Here is a 17,939-nt window from a genome sequence, read left to right as displayed (position 1 = left end):
ATATAGCTATATATATATATATATATTAATGTAATTAATAATTAAATTAATTATTACTAATGATGATAAAAATGAAATTTTAGCGTGAAATTTTGTGATAATTAATTTAGCTTTTATATATATTACTAATATTAGATTTGACATGCAAATGCAACACATCGATACTATATATATAAAGCTGTATCTATCTTTATCAATAAATAACCAAATCACTGAAAGTATTTTAAGTTTGAGGCAGAATGAGAAGGTGTTGCTCCCACTGTAACACCATCAATGGCGACGCAACGCCTACTTGTCCCACGACAGGCGGCGGCAGAGGGCTGAAGCTCTTCGGTGTGAGGTTGACGGATGGGTCCTTCATAAAGAAGAGTGCTAGCATGGGCAATCTCTCGCGTTACTCCGCCGCCGCCGATACCATGGAGGGCTACCATTCCGATCATCTAAATCACACTTTTGCTGCTCGCCGCCCGCCATTGAGGAACAAAGGTTTCACCTTTCCTATTCTCCGATGATTTTATGGAGTTTATTTCATGTGGGATTTGCTCGATTTGCTCTAATTTTTCATGTTAGTTTGTTTTGCATGTGATGAATATACGAGCTCGATCGATGTTTGCATGTTAGTTAATTCTGGTGCTTTGTTTTTCCATTTTGCATGTGGGATTAATTGGGTGAATTTGTGTTAATTATTGGTGTGCATACGGCATGTTGCAAGACTTAAGTTTAGTTTAGATTTATGTTGCTGATCTGATTTGTTTCTTGGTTTCAAATGTTTTTGGCATTTTGCTATTGAGTGTTTTGTGTCAAAATGTTAAATCTGGGTTGATGATGGTGGTGATTGTTTTGGGCATTTGATCACATTCTTAGGATATGCTCCAAATCTCTCTATTTAGGCATTAACTCCTTGCATATTTGATATAGTATTATGTTGTCTAGAATTATTGTTGCATGTTTAATTAGACTGGAGTTAATTAGGTATATCAAGACAAAAAGAGTTGTAGTCGGTTGTGCATCTCTCCATATTCTTTTGTTTTCCTCTTTTTAGGACTGTATGTTTGGATGAAAGAGCTAAGGATGCAGATGCAGGGATATGTGTTTGATTAATTAGCATAGTTATCTTGGATGTGAGGACGCTGCATAAAGGATTCCGAGGCATATCTTTGTTGCCGACAGATAATGTTCATGTTCATTTGTAGCAATCATTCATATGATAATGTCTCGTATCGTTAATACGTATTATGGGGTCACACTAACAATGACAATGAGATTAATTAGTTAATTGTGTGACCCCTTTACTTGCTTTTCATTTCAAGCATCTGATGAAAGACGAGTCTGAAGATATTTTAAGAAGACACCAGCTATGAGTAATATTGAAGAATGAGGCTAAACAAGGTAAAAGTAAACAGCATATAATGGCAACTAACTATTAGATCTTCTTTTAATCCAAGCTTTTTAGGCGCATATGTGTTTCTGGTATATTTTATATCTGTACTAGTAATTATACATCTAATATTCCTAAGGGAAACTTCAAGTGAAAGAGTTTTGAGTTTCTTCCGGAAACGACAAAATGATTATCTATCCATATTTTCTTGCAATTTTACTTTATGAACTTTAAATGCATTTTGTCCCTACTTGAATTTCTACTTAGCAGCTAAGAAGCACATGTATTTGTGATGTCCTCTCCTGTCATTTCCACTTCATGGAAAGGCTCAGTAATGTGACTAAATAAACACCATTCAACGTCTTCACCATATGCATTTTGTGACTGATTATGTCACGGACTTGATTTCTCTAGTTAGGTGTGGGGCTGCTTATTTGTGTGTTCTTCAAGTATTAATTACCATATAAGTTAATATTGGTGGCTTAAAGTTTGTATATGATAGCCTAGAAGCATACGGTTGATGGAGCTAATAAAGGAAATCCTGTTGTAAGTTACCTTAGAAAGAAATGTTGATCTTTGGCAGTCAAACATTCTCATGCTTGGGGACGTGCAGGAATTCCATGGACAGAAGAAGAGCACAAGCAATTCTTGGTAGGCCTTCAAAAGTTGGGAAGAGGAAACTGGCGTGGCATATCAAGAAACTACGTTCCTTCAAGAACTTCAACCCAGGTCGCTAGCCATGCTCAAAAGTACTTTATTCGTCAGAGTAATGCAACTGGGAAAAAGAAACGGCCCAGCCTCTTTGACTTGGCCCCGGACACGGTTAGTGTTGCTACTTTTTCGATAGTAGCAACAAGTTTTTTGAGCTTCACTATGTATAAGTATTGCATCTTTAAACAATTTTCAAATGTTTTGTTTTAGTTCATTTGGAAGATTGAGGATTCTCTAAGATATATTTCAAGAAAAAGAAGTAACAAAAAAAATAAAAAATAGGAAGATGTGTAAATTGCAGCAAGTAGTACAAAATTATGTTGTGATTTGTGAATAGATTTTTGGTTTGAGTATCAGGAGATAAATTCATCAGTGCCGAAACAGTCTACAACAATCCAATCTCCTGCAGTTATTGATGACGATGAAGATCTCATGCTTACATCATCTCAAGGAGCAGATATCAACAATTCATTGCCTTGTCTAGATCTTTCTCTCGAGCCGGCTTTTACGCCCTTCCTGTTTCAACTATGGCCACCAAATGCATATTCTCTCAAGGATGGTGCAGCAGAAGTATCCCAGCATCATCTCGTCAGGCCGGTGCAAGTTATTTCCAAAGAAACTATGAAAGAACTGGTAGGTATGTCCCAGCTGACTTTAGGAGAGACCAGCACTGTCCTTATTGATTCTTCACAGTTGTAGATACGGTGAAGACAAGGGGCAGTCAGCATTTTCGTGTGAATTCTCTGTCAGCAACAGATTCAGACGATGGTGAAGCTAGCAAATCTGAGTAGCTGTACATTTCTAGTGTATATAAACCTTGTTTTCGTTCAGTGTTTCATGTCGTGTAGTCTGAGGGTTAGTTGGAATTCTATCTGGTGATTCAGCTAGAAATACTAATCCATCTCAGATGTAAATAGATAAGATTTTTGTAATCAATGATGGAGATAATGTAGCAATAATGTACAGATTATGCTTCTTAATGGCCCATCTTGTTTTTTTCGTTAACTGTTCCCACCTGGAGGACTTATCCTCACTTGCGTGTGTTACTTGAGTTTCAAAACTCAGCTAGCATTGGAGTTCCAGGTAAAGAGCAGAGATTTACAAAAGTTACCTTGCATGCATTTAAAATCATTGTTCGTCATATTGTTTGCTTTTATGCTGAAACGTGAACTAGTTATCTGTATTGAGTTGACAGGATCGGACATTTTGGTTACAAGTGATTGGTTTCCAGAATCTGGTGAGAGCAGGCTCTGATGGGATTCTTCGTGAAGCATAGTTGTACCAGGACTACCGTTCATGGTAGCAGCGACAAAGAGAGGTACTTTATTTGGGAAGATAATTATACACAATGTACACCAGCAGCAATGCAATGCTCTGTGTAATTACTTCAGTTATTTAGGCTATAAATTTTAGATATTGAGATTGTCTCTGCTCTATGTTTGGTTCATATTTCACATTCCATATCTGCACGTCTTTGTTGGAGAACCAGAAAAAGTCCAACATTTATGTTAACAAGTAACTTCAATATTAAGGAACCACCTCAATTACTGTTTCAAAAAAAAAAAGGAACCACCTCAATAAGTTTATACAACCTCGTTTTCTTCTAATACTAAGTCTTATGACTTACTTTTTTGGAATTTATAGATTGTAACATTGATGGTATAATGTCTACAATCCAACCATCTGTTGCTTTAGATTTTATTTGCATCTTTTATGGCTTGGTTCTTCATGTACTCAATGGTAAAATTAAATGCCGGTAGCAGATTAAGGCATTGTTGTTGTTGTCGTTGCTGTTTGCATGAAGTTAAAATTTCAGGCGAGCAAGTTTTCCGACTTGCAGACGTTGCTGACAGTGGAAGGGCAATCATGAACTGCATTGGTATGTTTTATTTTCTGTTTGACAGCTTTATTTCACAACAAAATATGTACAAATCTTGAACTACATGATATGTTGAAATCCAAACAAGAATAGATATGCATCCCTGATTAACTTGAATAGTATAGAAGTTTCAGCATTCAGCATTCTACATGTTAAATTCAAGCACCTAATTCTAGTGTCTGCATGAAACTCACTGAATTCAATGAGCAACAATGGAATAATTAGAAGGGAAGAGAAAATAATATGAATAAAAAATGGCGGTTGGATGTGAAAAATGGCATCCAATCTAGGGCTTTCTCCCATCACTTCAGCGGTAGTTATGATACCGGGGGCTGTACATAGAGCTTTCTGCGTATTCTACTAGGCTTTTTGGTTGGGGAAGTCGAGTGGCCAGCCCTGCAACGAGATAGAAGCATAACATTAGACATGACAGATACACGAAACTAGCAAACAGACGTATGTAAGAATTGGGATATTACCAAGTTCGTATGCTTTAGCTGCTACTTTGGCTGCAATTTGAGCTGAAATCTTTCTAATGTTTGCAAATGGTGGATATAGGAGTCCCTTTTCTAGGTTCTCTTGGCTAACCTGTGCGGCTAATGCTTCCGCTGTTTCCAGAAACAAATATTTAGCTTTGTGGATAAGAAAATTGACAAAACGACTCCATGATAATGAATTATGTTTTCATGGTATGCAGCGTACATAATTAATGTAAAATGGTAAGAAAGTTTGATATGAAGTTGTCAATCTGTGCAGGAATTCCTGCAAATTGGTATCATCGTCGAGAACTTACAAGCAGCCAGAAGCATGTCGTCATGGACGCGAATTGCACCAGAAATTATCAAACCAAGACCAAATCCAGGGAAGATGTACGCGTTATTCGACTGTTTACCATGAAGATAGTGACGGAGTTAGTGCAAAGAAAAACACCGTGTTGAACAGAGGGGTGTTTTAGACTCTACCTGGCCGGAAGCATAAAGTTTGTCATTGTATTCGACTGGAGCAAAGGGGCTGCCACTAGCGAAAATGGCTCGGCCCTGAACCATGATTGCAACATAATAAGTCAAGATTAAACAATAAACACAATGAGAGGAAGGAAGATCGCTTGAAACACCACAACAAAACATATTAAGATTTGGAGCACGCAGGAAATCACCTCACTCCACATGTAAGCTTCCTCAGCAGTACACTCAGACTGCGATGTCGGGTTGGAAAGCGCGAGAATAACAGGTTTCTGAAACAAAATGACACGCACCATCAGGAGTTAGTTGCGTTTCCACATTGATTAGAAACTCTAGAGTTCACTTCAACGGCTGTACATACCTCGTTATATGATGACATGGCCTGAACCACTTCTTTCGTAAATGTTCTTCCTGCTCCCGACGATCCTATTAGTACTGTTGGTTTAATAGCCTGTCATAGCAAGGCAGGTAAGAAGCTACATTTTGCACTAAGAGCTCTTATTTTCGCATGCACATACGCAACTACAGATGAAATATATCGGGCTTTCATACCTTCACAGCGTCTAACAAATTATTGACAGGTTCATGTTCATGAGCCCAGGGCCTCTTAAAATGTTGAAGTGAATCGATACGAGACCGGACAATCAGTCCCTACAACACAAAATCACGAGCAATGAGACCAGTGATGAAAATCAAAGACTCAAAGGAAGTGCCAAGAGAATGTTAGATGTTCTATACTTTCGAATCCACGAGCCAAATCTTTCTACGAGCCTCATCCAATGGGGCACCAGTCTGAGAGAGAGAGAGAGAGAGATTAAGCAAAGAAGTAACAATCATTCTCAAGAGAAAAATGCTCTCCTTTCATAGACCTGTTTTGATATCTGAAGAGCTATGAGTTCTGCAATACCAGTACCAGCCTGCATCATGAGGAAAAATGCAATGCCCAATCAAATCAAGAACAAAGATATCGAATGATAGGAAACAGATACATACTCATTTATTTCCGTTCGAAGCAAAACAAGAGAGGAGTGCTGAGATCAGATAAAAAGTACCTCTCCAGCTCCAAGGAATAAGAAAGAGTGGTCAGCCAAGGTTCCGCCGACTAACTTAAGTGATGCCATCAGTCCTGCGAGGACCACTGATGCTGTACCCTGATGCAAACAAAAATGCACGAACGTCTATGTTAATGACTAAAACATCGATAACAAGCACTCAAGAAACACGACAAGAGAAGAAGCAAGTATAGAATAAAGAAAATCACATTAAATGTCAAGGAAAGAAATACGAGTAACTTGAAAGACCAATTACCTGAATATCATCGTTGAACACAAGATGTGTGGATCCATACTTAGCAAGGAGATCAAAAGCATTGTGATTTGCAAAGTCTTCAAACTGCACATTTGTCGTGGGGAGAAATGTCGAAGGAATCAAAATTCAGAACATATAAGTAGACAAAAAATATTCAAAATTTTACAAACCTGAATGATAACTTTCTCTCCGTAAATCTGCTTCACTGCAGACATGAACTCATGCAGAAGCTCAGCATATTCCTGATCAAGACGAAGATTCAGGTAAAGCTAGGGAGAACTGACTGCCTTCAATGCTTAATGGCACAAGTATATCTTGCAACGTAACCAATCACTAACCTGACCCGTCGCTCTTTTCCTTCTAAGTCCAATATAAAACTCGTCATTCAGCAACTGCTCATTATTTGTGCCGACATCAATTGTCACAGGCAAGCACTGAGAGAAATCAAAGGAAGACACAATAATCAATTTTACCGTCAATATTAAATAGCCAAAAAGCAAGCACAGTAATGAGATTATTACTTATCAGTAATCACACATTTATTTACATGTTTGGGATTTTAAATACAGTTGCTACCAAAGCAGCAAACAGATCTATAGATGGCAAGATCATGCGCATACTTTGCAACCAGAATTTAATAGATATAAAGTGGTACCATAAGGAAGAGCACATCTCACTTTCATCCACTACTTGGTTCACGACAGTAAATGACAAATATATTAGGCCACTTAGACTTTGATATATACTAAGATACTCGAAAACATAAATATGAGCTGATATGCATGGAAAACGAGATAGTTGGGACTTGGGACAAAAGACATAATTGTTCCAATCTGTCCTCTTAAGGAAATGGTAAAAGCATTTAGGGAGACGTACCTCAGAAGGACGGATGCCACCAAGAGCTGTATACAAGGAGAGCTTTCCTACAGGTATCCCCATTCCCTGGGGAGGTCACAAGAATCATAAAGTAAGACGAATATTAGATTCTTCATGTTTGTGACGTAAACCACTTGGCAAAATCTAAATAGAGAACGAGAAGCAAGGAAAAAGAAACCATCCGTTTACCTGGCAACCGAGGTCTCCTAGTCCCAAAATCCGTTCACCATCTGTCACTACAATGACTTGAATCTTCTTCTCAGGCCAGTTTTTCAACACATCGAGTATCCTTCCCCTGCAAAGTACTACCCCTAATCAGTTTAAGTTGTTCAAAGAGAAGCTCCAGCAACATGGATCGATTGTACTAGTAGGATGTAACATACTTCTCTTTCAGGCTGATGAAGAGACCCTGAGGCTGCCTGAAAATGCTCCCATATTTTTGGCATGCTTCACCTACGGTTGGAGTATAGACAACTGGGAGCAGCTCCTCGACATAGTCAATGAGCAGCTTGTAAAACAGTCGTTCATTTCTCTCCTAAAAGATGAGAATGAGAGAGAAGAACAAGCATGTCAGAGAATGTCGACATTAAACCTTGTATTTCGACAAATTAATAACTTTTTCACTGTGCATGTGAATAGCATAATCACATGAAACACATATTTAATCACCTGAAGATCCATCATGGCCATGTACCTTTGCAACGGTACTTGGTATTGGCGAATGTTGTGCATCATTTTTTTAACCTTCTCAGCAGAATAGCACAAACAGTTAAGAGAAGTCGTGTAAGGAAAGTTAATAGTAAGAGGCTTTAATCAGACAATAGGGAAAAGTCTATAATGTTAAGTTGTTAACCTGAAGATCTTGGCTTATGACCACCGGAGGCAGTAGACCGCGTAAAAAGTGCCCATCTCTCTCTTTCTCATTGAAGGAAAGGCCTTTATTGTAGCGGGGATCGCGCAACAGCGGATATCCACTGTAAATGAAAAACAGGAATAATAATACAGAAGAAGACGTCACAACCATGAAGAATCCCAAGAATGATAAAACACGGTATGTGGTAAAAATAGGAATATATTTCCATTTTCATATATGATGATTTGGTAACTCAAGTAAAATCAATTGAGATGGCTATTAAGCCACCATCACCTAATTCACACTAATATGGAAAGTGGGTATAATCAAGCACTAATATTCAAAAGGACAATGAATATTAACTAAGAACACTACATAAATCCTTATCTCACACTTCGCCACTGGAAAACCAAAAATCACCAGTCAGCCAAGATGATATGAAATAAGCACAGAAATAATTATGAAAGCCAGAAAAAAACACAGAATTGTTTACCTAGTTCGTCACTACATGATTACGTCTTGGGGCGCTGCCAAGCCAGAGATTTTTCACTATAATATTTTTGGATACAATTACATGAAATTTAAGCTGCTATTATAACAGGAATTCAACCCTAATCCTATTCCGATTAGGATTTTTAGATAATTGCGGGCGTCTCAGTACTTTCAAGCTCAAACTGAATGTACAAGATAGAGTGCAGTAAAGCAATTCTTACAAAATCAAAATAAAATAGTATCCACTTTATAAAGTAATCAAGAAAAATGACAGTATTCATTCTGATCAAACCATCTTTGTTAGCATAAACATCATAATATATCAATCATGCCAAAACTCCTGAATACACTAGAAAGAAAACACGCAGACACACACAACAAAACAGAAATGAAGAACAGATTGATTCATCACCTGGCAACGGTGACAGCCCACGGCGTGACGTGCTGATCCTCCGAGGGGCCATCCTCACCGTAGAAATCTTCCACGCCACCACCGACTGCAGATTTCGAGTCTTTCTCAGTCACCGGTGATGGAGCCGTGGGAACATTCTCTCTCTTCCCATTCAAAGTGTTCTCCATCAAAACGACATTACCATCTCCCGGGTTGCGATTCGAGCTCGCAGCAGCCGCCACCACCAATGGAGCTCCGATCTTTCTCCGCATCAAGCTCTTCGAAACGCCATAGACAGAAATACTCTGCACAAGATCAAACCAAACAAATTCTTAAATCCTCATATTTCAAGAGGAAAAACAGGCATTAGTATTTTTTTTTTTTCCTTTTTCTCTAGCGATTGGTGAAAGAAATCAAATTCTTAGAAACATGTGTTGATGCTAAGAGAGATGTTATTTCCAATCTGGAGCGGAAGAAAATGCAATCACGAAGCACAACGATCGTGAGGCAGTGAAGTGAAACATGAAGAGCTAGAGAAACTCAAATGGAGAAAAACTGCTGGAAGATTAATGAATGAAAAATAGTAATTTGGTAGATAATTTACCGGAGAGGTGCTTCCGTTGAATGAAAACATGGTATCTGGAATTTTGGTGAAACAGAGTCTTCGCAATGAAGGTGTGCAGCAAAGTAAAGAGGAGAGAGAAAGGAGGCGAAGGAAAGAAAGAGAGCTTGCTGAGGGTACCTCCTTTTATACCACACCCCTCTCTCTTAAATTTTGGGTACATCTATATTTCATTTCCATAAATCACGTAATGTTTAAATTCATCATATAATTTGATGTATTTTATTTTACAAAAAAAGTATTTGAATGATAAGTAGTATATAAAGGTTTACATTATTTTGGTCCAATACAATAGTACTTATATCATATCGTATCTGATTTGCATTCGTCAGTATAAAAATACAACAATATTTGTATTGATTTTTCATATTAGGAGCCGGTCAATAACCAGCAATATCGATTTTTCATTCTAACTTTATTTATTTATATTGATTTATGTTTTCAGCTGGACATGATCAAATTCTCAGTCATAATTAAAAAGAAAAAAGATTTTTTTTTTTTTTTGGTGAAACCAGGGGGCTTAGCCCACTGGCCACCGGGTCCTCACTTAAGTGAAGTGACCCGGGTTCGATCCCTCTTGGGAGCGAATTGGAGATTGGAGATATAAGGTGAATTTGGTGAATGGAGAGATAAGGTGGTTCTTGGAGTGGATGGGGAACTAATTACTAACTTCTAACATGACTTTGCCCGATCAAAAAAAAAAAAAAAAAAGATTTGATGCACTCAATTAAACAATATTTATATGACAAAAACAAAAAACAGCTATTATTTTAATATATATTTACATAACAAAAAAATTGACTTACTCAATTAAACAATATTTATATGACAAAAACAAAAAACAGCTATTATTTTAATATATATTTACAACAAAAAAATTGACTTAAAGGAATTCAGTGGTTATATTTTTGTAGTTGAAACTAGTAGTTTTTTATTGCGATTTAAATGCCAACAAATTGTGCACATTCTTCACATTTTCGCCGCGTTTTTCCCCCTTCGTGCATTAGAAATATGGAGCATTTGATATTCCCAACTAGAAATTTTTCAAACGCCTACTTTTTAAAAAAAATAATTAATTTTGTTTCAAAAAAAAAAAAGAGAACGTGGAACCTCTGAATGTCACACATTAGGTTGTAGGTGAACTCAAAATTCTTTTTTCTTTTCTTTTTTTCTAAAGTGTGAACGCATATATCTTAGATAATTATATTTTTATTACTCCAATATAAGAAAGAGCCATATTAAATTTGATGCTTTGACACTTTCTCCAACTATAAATAAATAGAAAAAATAGACTAAAAGGAAAATCATATGCCCTTGTGACAAGCCGTTTTTGTAGGAACGTTTCGTAATTAAACTAATTTACTCTTGACTTGTTCTAATTTACAAAATAATGAATGGGAATTTTTTTTTAGCGAACTTTTTCCTTTTTTAATAATTTACGATTTTGGACTTTGTCCGATTAATCTTGCCAGATTAAGATTTTTCCTTTAGATTCGTTCTTGAGTAAACTTAAATATGAAAAACTGAAGGAGCTATATGGTTTGGATCTATTTTTCATCACATTTTATTTCTAATCTACATAGTTATTTCTATTGTCATAAGATCTTTCTAACATTAAATATATTTGGTGGTTAATAACTAGTTAATACTCCATGTCTCCATCCGTCTTAAATATATGATGTGTTAAATTGTTATAATTCTCAGACTTCACCAAATTCACCAAATAAGAATAGGGTAAGAAATCCAGTTGAATAATTCATTTTCCAAAATAAGTTCTTAATCTACGTGATAAGCTCAATCGAAATGCTTAATTTTTTTAAGTTTTTTTAAATCAAGAAATGCTTAATTTGACTAATGCAAATCATATAACACACACAGGTAGAAAGTGGATAAAAACCTTTCATGTATCAATATTTTGGTGGAAAAGTTATTATAGGGATTGAAATAAAATAACCTGTGCACATAGTTAAAAACATGAATATCCATTTTCATTTTATACACTCGTATTTATAAATTACAAAAATTTGAGTATAACCGGATGTACCATCGGATTGACCCACACCCAAAATAGTGTTATTTATAAGTTTCAAATTAGAATACGGATTCGGATTAATGTGCAACTCAGTTGTACGGTACACTCAATTGTACCGAGATCACCTCTTTATAAATTATAATTATGCCCATTACCATTTACTATTAACTATTAAGTATGATTAAATGAGCAGCCTAATTTGGAGGCAATAACTATGTTATAAATATCCCAACAGTGTGCGTCTAAAAAATCAAGGGCATAATATTTATTAACAACAGTTTGGTGGGCGGGTATGCCAATGCAATATAATATTAATATCCAATACATTAATTATGGTTTTAGAAAAAATATATCCAATATATTATTAAGTCAGTATATATATAAAGATCATAATATAATAATAATATCCAATACATTATGGTTTTAGAAAAAATATACTCCAATATATTATTAAGTCGGTATATATATAAAGATCATAGATTTACCTATGACCTCACCTAAATATATTAAGAGAGCGTTTGCTTTGCATACTTGATTATATACATGATTGAATATTTTTGTTTTTAAGATTAGAACTTTTTCAATCTCACCATTTTTATGAGATAAGAATCAAACAAAACTAACTTAAATTATATAGATGATTGAATATTTTTATTTTTAAGAATATGACTTTTCCTATTTCACCATTTTCACGGGATAAGAATAAAGTAAAACTAGATTAAATGATAGAAATAATCAACTTTGGATATATATTTCAAAGTTTCAATTCATCTAAATAAATAAATGATTAATCTTACTATTTTTATCTATCAAAACTAATTAATCATTTAAAGTAAACACTCCATAACTAGATCATATTAGTAGGAAATTGCATAGATCATATTAACAGGGGCGGAGACATTTTGCTTGTTCTCGCGGAGTGTGTCAGGGAGATCCCCTTTCTCCGATTCTCTTTGGAATTGCGGAGGATATCTTGAGTCGGCTTTTTAGCAGCTGCGTTGATTCTGGGCATCTGGAACCTATGCGCTATAGTCGAACTTTTCAGTTCCCTACTCACTTGTTCTATGCGGATGACGTGATGATCTTTTGTAAAGCTACGGTTCGGAATGCTAGAAAAATTCATCAGATCTTTTCTTACTATGACTCTATATCGGGTCAGCAGTGTAGTCTGGAGAAGTCTTGCATTTACTTTGGTTCGGGAGTTCTCAATGACAGGAAAAGTGCTATTCATCGTGAGCTCAGTTTCACTACCGGGAACCTTCCTTTCAATTACTTGGGAGTTCCAATTTTCGTTGGGCGTCCGAGAGCTTCTTTCTTTCAGGCAATTCATGATAGGATTGTCCAGAAGTTTGCTCGATGGAAAGGTCGTCATCTTTCTATGGCTGGGAGGCTTTGTTTAGTCAAGTCGGTTATTCAGAGTTCGATTGTTCACTCCATGATGGTTTACAAATGGCCAAAATCGTTACTGCACTCCCTTGACAGGAAATGTCGTAATTTCGTTTGGTCGGGAAATATTGATAAACGGCCCAGCTGTGCTGTTAGTTGGGGTAGAGTCTGCTCCCCCTTGAAAGAAGGCGGCCTCGGCATTAGATCTTTTACGTTAATGAACAAATCTTATTTGATGAAGCTGGCTTGGAAGTTAATTCAGGGAACTGTTTGGGCGCATTCCATTCTGAGATCGAGATATCTAAACAATTTTGGGGTTGCAAAGGATTCGGTGTCGAACTCTTCTGTTTGGATTGGGATGAAAGAAGAAGTCAATCAGTTGGTGGATGATTCTTATGTTTGTATTGACCGTGGTGAGCATACTTACTTTTGACGGGATGATTGGCTTGGGTACAAGCTTGTGGATAAACTTAAAATTCCGATATATATGCATGATTTTCTGAGCTTCTCGGTTAGTGATTATTTTTATGATGGTGTTTGGCATTTCACGACATCCTTTGTTTCTCGTTATCCTGATATTGTGGATGATATTCTGCGTATTCCGATGGGCGGCCAGAGGGATACGAGATATTGGAAACAGTCGGTTAAGGGTGAGGTTTCGGCCTCTTTGGCTTTTTCTAATATTTGCCATCGTTTTCCTGCTGTTAGCTGGGGCAAATGGATCTGGGAGGACTTTATTCCGATGAGGAGATCTATTCTCTGTTGGCGTGTCCTCCATGGGCGCTTGCCTACTATTGATGTTCTGATCCGGCAAGGTTTTATTGCGCCCAATGCTTGTTCTTTGTGTCTCCGAGATAGTGAGACGATTTCGCATGTGCTTTGGGAGTGCTCGTGTGTTCGCCCTCTTTGGACTGATTTTTTAGGTTGGTTTGGTAAAGAGAATCTCTTGGGGTGCATGGATATTCATTCCTTCTTAGTTCTGGCTTGGAATCTCTCTTGGAGTTCCCAAATTGGTTCTTTTTGGAAGGCGGGAATTATCACTCTGATGTGGCGTATCTGGTCGGGACGCAATGCGCTTATTTTTGAGGATTTGTGCTTTGATAGACGTGCGGTTTTGGCCTTTGTCAAGGCTTACTTTATGGAGATTGATGGGGTTTTCCGGAAGTTGGGTAATATTTCTAATTCTTGGGCTGACTATTCGATCACTCGTGCGATTGGGGTGAGGAGCCGTGCTGCTCCTCCCCCCTGTATGGTGGAGGTTCACTGGTGGCCTCCCGTTGGTCAATGGATTAAAGTTAATACAGATGGCTCGGCGGCGGGAGCTCCTGGAGTTATTGCTGCGGGTGGGGTTTTTCGAGACAAGTGGTCTCATGTCCGAGGTTGTTTTCATTTTAAAGGCGGCAACGGCTTTGCTTTCGAGGCGGAATTGTTGGCTGTGATCTATGCTATTCACATTGCTCATACCCGAGGCTGGCGGCATCTGTGGGTTGAGGCTGACTCTATGTATGTGGTTCACCTTTTGTACTCTCGCTCGAGTGATGTTCCTTGGAGATTTAGGGCGTTTTGGCAGCATACTCTTCGCCTGCTTCGGGATTTTTCTTTGATGGTCTCGCATATTTACCGTGAGGGTAATCAACCGGCAGATATTATGGCCAATGATGATCGGCAGGAAGGCTGGTGGCCTTTTGCGATTGAGGAGATTCGGATTGCGGTTGCAAGGGATATGTCGACGCATAGTCATATCCGTATGGTTATATAAGCAGGTTCGTTGGTTCCCTTGGGCTTTGGTTGGGTTGTTTTCTTTTGTTGTTGGTCTCCTGTTTTCTTTCTTGGTTCTTCTTCTTCCGATTTTCTTGAGCCGAGCTTCTTAGGGGTGATGGTTAGGCCGGAACTCCTGAAGTTGTCTCTTCCCGCTCCTGAACCGGATGTGAGTCTTTCACGAGTACTCTTTTTCCTTCTAAGGTCTCTTCTTCTTAGAAGGTTTTAATGAGGCTCGGTTTTTTGTTTGCTCTCTTTTGCGCTTTCTTGGATGTTTTGTACTCTTTTTCTTTTCCTTTAATACAAGCCTTATTCTCATCATATTAACAGGGGCGGAGACAAGGGGGCTAAGCCCCCTCCCAAATTTTGACTTTTTTTAATATATATATATATATATATATATATATATATAATAGTAATAATAATGTATAATATTTTTATAGATTATATAGTTTTAAATAACACAATTATCCTTAAATTAATTATATATAGAAGAATATAACAAGCAAATCAACTTTTGTAAAACAAATCTCTTTTATAATATATATATATATATATATATATATATATATGGTTTGATTCTATTGAGAAACACCCTTAGATATAGAATTAAGAACAAATCTCCTCCATTGATTAATTGGAAACAAACGGATCAGATCAACTGATTTTTATGATTTAATAACTAAGATTATGAGAGTGAAATTCATTTTATCGTTCGTAAGGTTATATCCGTCTTGTTCATTTCTGCCAGATAACAAAGATTAATCATATCCCGGATTTCACTCTCTTTCCATAAAAAACGGTGATTCGAATTGATTACAATACATTATATTTACGGATTCGTGGTTCAGAATCTGAGTTTTCATTGAACATGAACGATAAAGAGAAAACGGTGGAGCCGATTCGACGGAGATTGATTGTTCGGCGAACTATGCTGGTGCGTTGAAATTGAATTGATGGTCGAACTTATTTATGATTTTTTTTCAGATTGATTGAATTTATGGGTTCGGATTTTTTTGTGTCTTTACTTTTGGGAATTGGCAGATGACCTGGATGAAACGCTGGTTTTTGGGTTTCTCGGGTCCTGCAGTAAGTGTTTCTCTTCTTGATGAAAGATTGAATTTTTTTTCTTTTTTCTTTTATCAATTGATAGATTTTTTTGCATTTTTGAATTGTTAATTCGAAAGATGTGAAGGTGATAGAATGTGATGATAAGGAAGAAGAAGAAGAGGAATGGTTGCCTCCTCCATCAAAGGATTGGTGCCTATATATTACGATCACACATATTTTTATTTTCATATGCTATCGCAGATTGAACTTTCTAATTCGTGAAACTACAAACACTTATGCAAAATCGAAGCCCTTGCTGGACTTCCAGGTTTGGAAATCGCGGCATATTATTTACATTACTTGTATTATCTTAATATTTGTAAGTTTTCTCCATTTGAGTTATAGTTTAATTTGAGAGAATATGTGACAGAAACCCAAGTTTTGGCATGGTTTTAGCTGTGAATTGAATATGGATGCTAGAAATGCAAGGGGAAATGTGAATGATCGCAAAAAGCAAAAAAAATGTCAGGCAAACATGGAGAGCAGTGTCTTCTCAGCCCAATTTCTCTGAGGGTAATTTTTTTGTGGCTATGCATTTTTCTTTATTTCAATTTCAATTATTTTCATTAGATTCAGTAAATTATTAATATTGTTCATTAAATTATTAATATTGTTCAATAAATTATGAACTCTATTCAATATAATTGTTTATATGTTCAAAATTTCACCAAATATGACTTTTCTTTTTCTTTGGTTCATTAAATTTTGCTTTTTTATTTTTCAGAAACTGTCAGTTGCTCATCATCCGAACCAGCAAAAAAATGAACTAGGTTGTTCATTTAGGTATAATTATGTAGTGTTACATTTGCTTTATCAAATTCATTAATTTATGAACATTGTTCAATATAATTATTAATACGTTCTAAATTTTTATACAGATGTTATCATTGTATTGGGTAATGAAGTGGGTACAGACCTGGTTTGGGAATGCAGCTTTAATTGACAGTCATGGCTAATGAACTGGGTACAGACTTTGTTGTGTCGATTTTTTCATTCTTTGTAGTTGTTTTATGTTGATTGGTTCGATATTACAACGACGCCATCCAAAAGGGATTTTCCCATCTTGTTTTATGCAACTACAAGTTTTTGGTTTGTAATAGTTTATCAAGATGCTTTTGTTTTAGCAAGTTTATTTGGTCTGCTTGTTGCAGTTTCAAACACATTGTTTTAATGAAATTGTGTTCGAGTTTTATATGGATAATTTAATGAATTCTTCTATATTTTTAATGAACATAGCATTATTTGTGAGGAATTTAGTGTGCGTGGGATAATGTCTAAACGAATATCAAGTGATAAATTAGATATATACAAAAAATTAATAATAACAAAACAAAAATTAGAACTGTGAAACTTACCAATTGAACAAATTATATTGCAACAATGGAAAACAAATTCTTACAAAATAATTAGACGTAATATTTCATAGACTATAGTTAGATACTAAATTAAATTTGTTTTGAACTTTACACCATCTTTTAATGAACTTGTTTTAATTCTTAACAAAGTACTTTGTCTTCAAGCAAAAAAATGGATGTCTAGCTAATGTAAAAGTGAAACAATTATCGAACAAAAGAACTACTCAAAAACACATTAAACCATATTGTATAAAAATAATGAACATTGTTGTAATGGCAAGTGGAACCATGAATTAAGGCAAACCATATAAAATTGAAATAAAAACAATAACACGTTATTTATTGTAATTCAACGGTATATTACATAAATTCAACAAAGTATGCATTATGTTCAAATAATATATAAAACTATACATGTAATAAATTGTGAATCATGTTCAACGACTTGTGCATTATGTTCACCCAAATTGTGCATTAAGTTCAGTCCAAAATGACGCTATTAATATTATTTATTCAATTCGTGTAACAGAGAATTGATTTGGGAGTTAATTTTATTTAAATTGGGAGAAGATATTTAAATTGGTTATTTATTAAATAAGACACTTAACTTGTGGACATACGGACATATCTAATGAAAAAGGTTTGTTGGGAAGCACAAATGTGTTGAAAAATGAGGATCAATCAAAATAGGGGTGAACAAATTAGTATATTTAGATGAACATCCCAATTAATTTTGATGAATGCGCGTTTTGGTATGGGGTTCGATCCCAGGCGGGGGCGTGCTTTTTTAACAAATGAAATAGATTCGTATGTTTATTAGTTAATC

At 36.0% G+C, this 17,939-nt stretch overlaps 2 protein-coding genes and 1 long non-coding RNA gene across 4 annotated transcripts; 2 read left to right on the top strand and 1 right to left on the bottom strand.

The window, feature by feature from the left end:
• The first annotated feature begins 213 nt into the window (after positions 1-213).
• On the top strand, positions 214-3,069 carry LOC130992502 (transcription factor MYBS3-like). Its single transcript, XM_057917155.1, has 3 exons — positions 214-486; positions 1,992-2,200; positions 2,447-3,069. Exons 1-3 carry the CDS (start codon positions 240-242, stop codon positions 2,786-2,788), a joined length of 798 nt encoding a protein of 265 aa, XP_057773138.1. The 5' UTR covers positions 214-239; the 3' UTR covers positions 2,789-3,069.
• A 971-nt stretch (positions 3,070-4,040) lies between these two features.
• LOC130992500 (NADP-dependent malic enzyme, chloroplastic-like) lies at positions 4,041-9,698 on the bottom strand. The gene is made up of 20 exons (XM_057917154.1): positions 9,455-9,698; positions 8,872-9,155; positions 7,968-8,088; positions 7,784-7,858; positions 7,498-7,649; positions 7,304-7,409; positions 7,115-7,180; positions 6,577-6,672; positions 6,409-6,480; positions 6,239-6,322; positions 5,983-6,081; positions 5,800-5,847; positions 5,669-5,722; positions 5,483-5,581; positions 5,292-5,381; positions 5,125-5,202; positions 4,931-5,005; positions 4,762-4,852; positions 4,448-4,576; positions 4,041-4,364 (listed from the first exon to the last, which is right to left on the bottom strand). Exons 1-20 carry the CDS (start codon positions 9,482-9,484, stop codon positions 4,276-4,278), a joined length of 1,938 nt encoding a protein of 645 aa, XP_057773137.1. The 5' UTR covers positions 9,485-9,698; the 3' UTR covers positions 4,041-4,275.
• Positions 9,699-15,376: 5,678 nt separating this feature from the next.
• On the top strand, positions 15,377-16,959 carry LOC130992501 (uncharacterized). Of its 2 annotated transcripts, XR_009091300.1 has the most exons (5): positions 15,377-15,585; positions 15,693-16,026; positions 16,129-16,271; positions 16,483-16,541; positions 16,637-16,959. It is a non-coding gene; the product is annotated as an uncharacterized LOC130992501 (long non-coding RNA). The 2 variants fall into 2 exon arrangements; XR_009091299.1 differs by lacking the exon at positions 15,377-15,585 and having other exon boundaries at positions 15,618-16,026.
• Positions 16,960-17,939: the final 980 nt, after the last annotated feature.

This window comes from Salvia miltiorrhiza, chromosome 7 (genome assembly GCF_028751815.1).
Source record: "Salvia miltiorrhiza cultivar Shanhuang (shh) chromosome 7, IMPLAD_Smil_shh, whole genome shotgun sequence".
NCBI lineage: Eukaryota > Viridiplantae > Streptophyta > Magnoliopsida > Lamiales > Lamiaceae > Salvia > Salvia miltiorrhiza.
This window is presented reverse-complemented; position numbering and strand designations above follow the sequence as displayed.